Here is a 7,976-nt window from a genome sequence, read left to right as displayed (position 1 = left end):
GAGGCCTTTCTGTTCCTCATCTGATCAGCTGACTTGAATGTGATGCTGCTGGAAAGACCTCTAGTATTACGATTTGATTGGCAATTATGAATATTAAACCTTCGGAATTGTACGGTAGTAATTGATTAGTGTTCGAATAGTTTTGTCATTAGATCTCAGGTAAGAAATTTGAAAACTGTCATTTGTTTTTTTGACTGTAAATCTGCTCGATATCATGTGACACTAGCTAGCTAGCTATGGGTCATGTTTCAATCAACAGAGAATGTCACTTGCAGGAACGTTCGTGAGGTTTAGCTAACGTTAGCAACTTTTAATGTAAAGAAGACAAATATCCTTTATCTTGCATGCTTGCTAGCTAACCAGATATATCAGCAGCACGTAAATAAGACAGGTTTGGGGAGACAGAGATTGATTAAATAGCAGTCAATGTTGTCTTCCTAGCATTTATCTACTGATGTGTCAACATGAAATGGAGAATAACGTTGCTATTGATAATACTGTACTACAAATTAAGTCCTGTTGAACAAGTGAAAATGTTTGTTCTTGTTTTACAGCACCCATCTCTGTGCATTCCGTTGTGAGCCTGTAGTGATCAGTGTGTAGCTGTAGCCATGACAGAGTTCTGGTTGATCTCAGCTCCTGGAGAGAAGACATGCCAGCAGACATGGGACCAGATGATGGTGGCCACCACGCGCAACAACAACCTGTCCACCAACAACAAGTTCAACATCCCAGACCTCAAGGTTAGCATGCAGCAGTAGCCATAGATAGTAGCTACTACATTACCATACTAACTTATAGGGCTGGGTGATATCATGAATACCAGTACAGAGCCACATACCGGTATGGATTATTATTATTTTTAAATAAAAAGTTACTACTTCACTATCAGTTTCTCCTAGTTTGGTTGAGTATAAAATAATCAGAATGGAGAAAGCCAAATAAACACTTAGAATTTGAAAATGATTGAATGAAAATGGCCATATCGCCCAGCCCAACTAACTTATACTGAACAAAAATATAAACGCAACATGTAAAGTGTTGGTCCCATGTTTCATGAGCTGAAATAAAAGATCACAGAAATTTTCCATATGCACAAAATGCTTATTTCTCTCAAATTTGGTGTACAAATTGGTTTACAACCCTGTTAGTGAGCATTTCTCCTTTACCAAGATAATCCATCCACCTGACAGGTGTGGCATATCAAGAAGCTGATTAAACAGCATGATCATTACACAGGTGCACCTTGTGCTGGGGACAACAAAAGGCCACTCTAAAATGTGAATGTCTTTCACACAACACAATGCCACAGATGTCTCAAGTTTTGAGGGAGCGTGCAATTGGCATGCTGACTGCAGGAATGTCCAACAGAGCTGTTGCAGAGAATTTAATGTTAATTTCTGAACCATAAGCTGCCTTTTTAGAGAATTTGGCAGTACATCCAACCGCCCTCACAACTGCAGACCACGTGTAACCACACCAGCCCAGGACCTCCACATCCGGCTTCTTCACCTGCAGGATCATCTGAGGAGGGGGAGGGGGTGTGCTGAGGAGTATTTCTGTCTTTAGAAAAACTCACTCTGATTGGCTGGGCCTAGCTCCCCAGTGGGTGGGCCTGGCTCCCAAGTGGGTGGGCCTACATCCTCCCAGGCCCACCCATGGCTGCGCCCCTGCCCAGTCATGTGAAATCCATAGATTAGGGCCTAATGAATTTATTTCAGTTGACTGATTTCCTTATATGAACTGTAACTCAGTAAAGTCTTTGAAATTGTTGCATGTTGCGTTTTATATTTTTGTTCAGTATACTTACTAGCTCCTCTACATTCCTATGTGAAACAAGGCTTCCACAAAACGTTGCCATAGTGTATTCACAAGTGAAATCATCTTCCTTGCATTACTCCAAAAGTAACTATAGAGAAATAAGTATTGTCCGTTCACTGCTCCCAATAAGTGATCTGTTAATAATGGTATGGGTCAAAGCTTTCTCATTTCATTACTCCAGAAGTGCCATCCATCCTTATAGGATGGTTGATGGTTATCCTCTGTGACCCTACTGACACTGTGTGTCACATTGGGGTGGACGGCACCCCACGGTTCTCCTGGAACTGTTTGCAACGCATGAAGGGGTCCCGACCAAAGCGGCGCCATCTAAAGCACACGGGCCCCTGAATGTCACTGTTGGATGACTGACTTTCAGATGTCACTGAGAAAACAAAACGCAGGCAGGCAGCACAACCAAACCCCCTAACCTCAGGACTCTCATCCAGTCTTTGCCCTAGTTTGAGTTTGCCCTAGTTTGATCAAAGTCCTCTGGCATCAAGCCAATGAAACCAATGGGCTCACCCCGCTTATAGAATGGGCTTGCCCCGCTATATGAGGGTAGGGGAAACACTGCTCTAATCAAAGCTCTGACATGTTTGGTCCTTTTTGCGTTAACAGGTGGGGACGCTAGATGTGTTAGTTGGGCTGTCGGATGACCTGGCCAAACTGGACTCCTTTATTGAAGGGTAGGCTTTTTACTACACTGCAATTTCCCCTTTGAACATTATGATCACTGTACAAAATATCAAATTCCTTACTATTTATACAGCTTGTCCATTGTGAATGTGTTGTGATAGACATATATTATTTTTGTCAAAGTGCCTCTCAAACCAATGTGAGTCTGTGATGTCTTCAGAGGCCCTAACCTTGCTACAGTGAGGAATTTCACACAGACGTGATGCTAGCAGGCCCACAGACTAAAGTTAGCAATTTACAGTTTGGTGACACACCAGCATCTCTTTACTCAGTCATATTTATCCCTCATGACTTGTGTGCTACTGTTGGTTTGAAGTTATTTATAATCCTTGGAAAACCTTGACGTCCAAAAATTCACACGTTCTTCCTGTGTAGACATTGACTCTCAAAAAATGCCAACATTAGCAACCCAATTACCTCTCATAGGGCAATAGCAGCCTTGTTTTGGAACTTGTCTGTAGGAAATTTGAAGATGAGAAAGCTCATGCCAAAGTAACACCTTTACAGACTGATTTTGGATTTGCTTAATCTGACAGCGTTTTTAGGTGTCAGTTGTCTAGACAAACAAGCCTAAGGCTTATTGACATCAACCATACTGTCATTGCATGGAATTGAGTTTTTTTCCCATCAGCCACTGATCACACCAATTGGATTGTAAGCATATCAAGTATTATCCGCATAATTTTGGCTCAGGGAAGGCAACTACAGTGCTAAACAACAAAATAGTTACAATCTATTTCTGTGAATAATAAGTGTTGAATAACAGTTGTTAGTCTGGTGCTGTAGACTATAGATAGATGAACACTCATACCCAGCCCAATGAACAGTCTGCTTGGACTTCAATGTCTTGAGCAGAGTGCTATATGAAAGCATGGTATATTCCCCTTTTGATGTGAGGGCTTGCTGACTGCGGCCTGATTGTGTGAATGTCTCCTGGCTGTTGACAGTGTGGTGAAGAAGGTGTCTCAGTACATGGCTGATGTGTTGGAGGACAGCCGAGACAAAGTCCAGGAGAACCTGCTGGCCAACGGAGGTACTTATCATCACATACAAGTTACTCATATGAAAACAATGCAGGTAGTTAGTTATCACATACAAGATACTGGTATGAAAACAATGGAGGCAGTTATCATCATAGAAATATAATTACTAGAACAGACATTCCCATTTAACTTAGTCATTCTATTTCTATCATTATCATCACATACAAGTTACTCATATGAAAACAATGGAGGACATTGGAGATTAGCTAGTTAGTTATCATCACATACAAATGGCTCCTCTGGAAAAAAAATATGAATCCAGGAAGTGTGCTGCTACCTCTACTGTTCACATTGATTGACTAAGCAATTATCCCTTTTACCTGTTGTTAATACTAAATACTAAAGAAATACCAGCACATTTAGAAATGGTTGATTAGCAATTATCCTTATAACTTGTTCTTAATACTAAGGAATTACCAGCACATTTAGAAATTGTTGATTAGAGTATCTTACAATTAACCATAAAGCCATGCATCATAATGTAAAAACAACATTTTTACAAGTCCTGCCCAGAATAACAATGCCTTGATTCCCTCTCCAGTGGATCTGGTGACCTACATCACACGGTTTCAGTGGGACATGGCCAAGTACCCCATCAAGCAGTCACTGAAGAACATCTCTGATATCATATCCAAGGCAAGTCTTTCTCCCACCCTCCTCATCTGATTCTCTTGATAATTAGTTAGACGGAAACCCTTTTTTATAACTGTCAGGTAGTCATCATTTTGATAGCACATGAAGGTATATAACTATCAATAAGTAAATAATATTTGAATGGTATCAATCAACTGTATTTTCTCTACCTCTTGAGTAAATCTGTTGTTGAACACTGTGCACAGTTTTTACATGGGTTGTATTCTGAGTACTTGACCTCTTCCTCTCTACAGCAAGTAAGCCAGATTGACAACGACCTGAAGGCCAGAGCGTCTGCCTACAACAACCTGAAAGGGAACCTGCAGAATCTGGAGAGGAAGAACGCGTGAGTCAAGTTTTGCTTGAGGGCATTACTATATTTTCCACTGAAGCTAATCTATGTCTTCAGTGAGAATGATATTTGAACCAGTGTTGTTGAGGAAAAGTCTTCCAATGCATATTTGCTTTGTTCAGTTGTTTCTTTCAACATTTGTTTACATTATCATAAATATATAATACAATACCATGTTGTGTCTGTAGGGGGAGCCTGCTGACCAGGAGTCTGGCTGACATTGTCAAGAAGGAGGACTTTGTGATTGACTCAGAGTATCTGATCACTATGCTGGTGGTTGTACCAAAGTAAGTACTACTTTCTTGCAATTTACAACAGTTTCATATTTCATAGCAGGCCCATTTTTTTATAGCAGCTGTTTGCTATCTAACAATTCTGGATGCTTCTAGGACAAGTTATGCTGACTGGCAGAAGACCTATGAAACGCTGTCTGAAATGGTGGTACCCCGATCCACTAAGTAAGTATATAGGAGATTCAGAGCCCATGGTGAATGCATGTTAAAATAACTACTTCAGTAGTCTTCAATCCATGTCTTTCATATCTCTTTTAGTATTTTCTGCTCATGAAGTGGTTTCATTGTGAGTCCATCATGCCTGTGTGACTGTGTTCTGCTTGTCCCATTATTACAGCCTGCTATTTGAGGACCATGACAGTGGTCTGTTCAGCGTCACCCTATTCAGGAAGGCCATCGATGACTTCAGACACAAGGCCAGAGAGAACAAGTAAGACCCCCCCCACACACACACACACACTCTTCTCCATATGTAATTGTCTTGCTGTTTCTTCTCCATATGTAATTGTCTTGCTGTTTCTATCAGGTACACAGTCAGGGACTTCCAGTACAACGAGCAGGAGATGAATGCGGACAAAGAGGAGATGACACGTCTCTCCACAGACAAGAAGAAGCAGTTTGTAAGTCATATGACAGGGAATATGATGCCTGACCAAGGTATATGTGATGGAAACATTACACTGTAAAGAAATGTTTCATTGCAAGTACACTTAGTGTTCGGACATCCCTGCGGGTAGGTGGGTGAAACTATTGGACAGTACCAGCTACACAGTGGGGTGGATGGAGCCTCTAACCCTAAGTGTTATTTTCCCTCTGTCAGGGGCCACTGGTGCGATGGCTGAAAGTGAACTTCAGTGAGGCCTTCATCGCATGGATTCACATCAAGGCTCTGAGGGTCTTTGTGGAGTCAGTCTTAAGGTATGACGATCACACTATACTAACAGTCGTCCAATTGTTAGATGTTTGTAGTGCGTGACAAGATGCTTGTAGTGACAAGAAGTAAACCTGAATAAAAAAACTAACAAATATATCTCAAACTGACTGTGTGCTGTGCCTGCTGTTAGTGATGTAACTGCTCTGCCCCTGCTCCCACAGATATGGGCTGCCTGTGAACTTCCAGGCCATGCTGCTCCAGCCCAACAAGAAGAACATGAAGAAACTGAGGGAGGTTCTCAATGACCTATACAAACACCTGGACAGCAGCGCTGCAGCTGTCATCGATGTGAGTAATTAGACCTGATATATACCCGTTGTGTCCAGATGAATACCTGTTGTATCTTTGTAGTAACAAATGTTGTGTATTAAAAATTCCGGTACATTAGCTAAATCAGATTTTATATTGTCTGGTTCAGCAGACCTGTTAGACAACCACATTATCCCTGTCGTGTTAATGTTATTTACCGTGTAAGCTAATGGTCTCTGTCATGTTTCTTTATTCCCTTGTAGTCTGCCATGGATATCCCTGGTCTGAACCTGAGCCAGCAGGAGTACTACCCTTATGTTTACTACAAGATAGACTGCAACATGCTGGACTTCAAATAGATTTTCACTGTACCTGACTCCTCTGTTCTGTCTTGTCTTTATGCTTACCGACTAACTTGTGTTTTCCCGTAAATCTTTCTCCCGGTTTTGCTCTTTTCCCCGTTCTCTGCTCTGCTATCTGCTCTCCTCTCCTCTAATCCTCCTCTCTTCTGCTTTGCTCATGTCTGGGTGATACTGTTTTTCCTTGCTCTCCTCAGATGTGCATGCTCATTCCTTGTGGTTTAAAGCACTTAAAGTGACCCCTCCATTTGTACAAACTGAGGACAAACAATGGCTTGATGTTAATTTTGTTTGTTTTGTTTACAGATTTTTTTGAAAACTGCATAATCAAAGTACACTGTATTTTAAGGCCCAGTGCAGTCAAAAACGTGATTTTTCCTGTGTTTTATATATATTCCCACACTGAGGTTGGAAATAAATTGTGGCATTATGATAATGCTGTTTTAGTGTAAGACGGACTCAAATTTCAGCCTGTTTTGGTGGGATGGAGTTTTGGCCTGACTGGTGATACATTCATTAATAGACCAATAAGAAAGTGTTCCAAACCTCTCTGCCAATAACAGCTAGTTTTCAGTTTTCCCATCCCCACTCCAAAACAGTCCTAGTAAAATTCTTGCTAGAGAAATTGATCTTGCTAAAATGCCATTTTTTTGTTACTTTTTGACAATTTTAATTGAAAACAATCACAGTATTTCATTGTTACCCAGAAATTATTTGATATCGAGATAAAACGGCTGCATTGGGCCTTTAACTATGTGCTGAAACGAATGAGCTCTCTAAATATCTATTTATGGTAGTTTATGCATTTTCAATCATTCCACATCTGTGTTGTGCATATTGATAGCTACATCTTTGAGTGATACTATTCATAGTTACTTGTATATGTGAGAAATGTGTTATTTTACCTGCACATCCAAGCACATCTGGTACGTGTTCATGAGGTATTGGTTCACCTTGGCAACAAATAGTGTTACAAAGATGCTATAAATATTTGTGTGTTGTCGCATGTTGTGTATATTTGATGTTAAAAGATATATATATATATATATATGTGTATGTGTAAGCATTATGTATGCCATAAATAGATAAACAGTCAATATGATGAAAATGGTCTGTGATTGGGGTTAGGGTTTGTCTGTGTTGGTAGGCTATATCGGTAGGTAAGGTTGTAAAAATTACATATTGACAACATATTAGAATGAATGGCCTGGCCCTGTAGGAATCTTTCACGTTTACAGTTGTGAGAGAAAGAGAGTGAGTCATGCTCGGCTTCTGCAGAACTAAGGGCAGGGTAGTTAGTGGAAGTTCCTCCATTGAGAAGTAGGAATGCACATAGCCCTTAAGAAATCACTGCCTTCAAACATTAATATGAGGAATTCAATATGAATAGAAATGTGCACCCAAATCCATCATTGAGAAATATTTGTTTGAGAGCAAAACATAATTGCCAGAGTAGCCTACACATTGCCTAGATGTATTCACATACACTGTACTCGTATCAAATTGGCCAGTAGATGGCACAAAATAACAGGGAAAGTGGGAAATAAAATCCTTTGGCTGCGCATGTCATATGTATGCGTTCCTCTGAAGTCGACC

General features: G+C 40.6%; 1 protein-coding gene across 1 annotated transcript; it reads left to right on the top strand.

Moving 5' to 3' along the window:
• Window positions 1-7,477, top strand: LOC121586225 (V-type proton ATPase subunit C 1-A). The gene is made up of 13 exons (XM_041902762.2): window positions 1-159; window positions 555-743; window positions 2,440-2,507; window positions 3,465-3,550; window positions 4,102-4,196; window positions 4,448-4,539; window positions 4,734-4,832; window positions 4,935-5,003; window positions 5,176-5,268; window positions 5,365-5,458; window positions 5,659-5,756; window positions 5,934-6,060; window positions 6,285-7,477. Exons 2-13 carry the CDS (start codon window positions 612-614, stop codon window positions 6,378-6,380), a joined length of 1,149 nt encoding a protein of 382 aa, XP_041758696.1. The 5' UTR covers window positions 1-159; window positions 555-611; the 3' UTR covers window positions 6,381-7,477.
• Window positions 7,478-7,976: the final 499 nt, after the last annotated feature.

This window comes from Coregonus clupeaformis, chromosome 2 (assembly GCF_020615455.1).
Source record: "Coregonus clupeaformis isolate EN_2021a chromosome 2, ASM2061545v1, whole genome shotgun sequence".
Taxonomy (NCBI): domain Eukaryota; kingdom Metazoa; phylum Chordata; class Actinopteri; order Salmoniformes; family Salmonidae; genus Coregonus; species Coregonus clupeaformis.
Note: the sequence above shows the minus strand (reverse complement) of the source record. Positions and strands in the feature narration are given on the sequence as shown.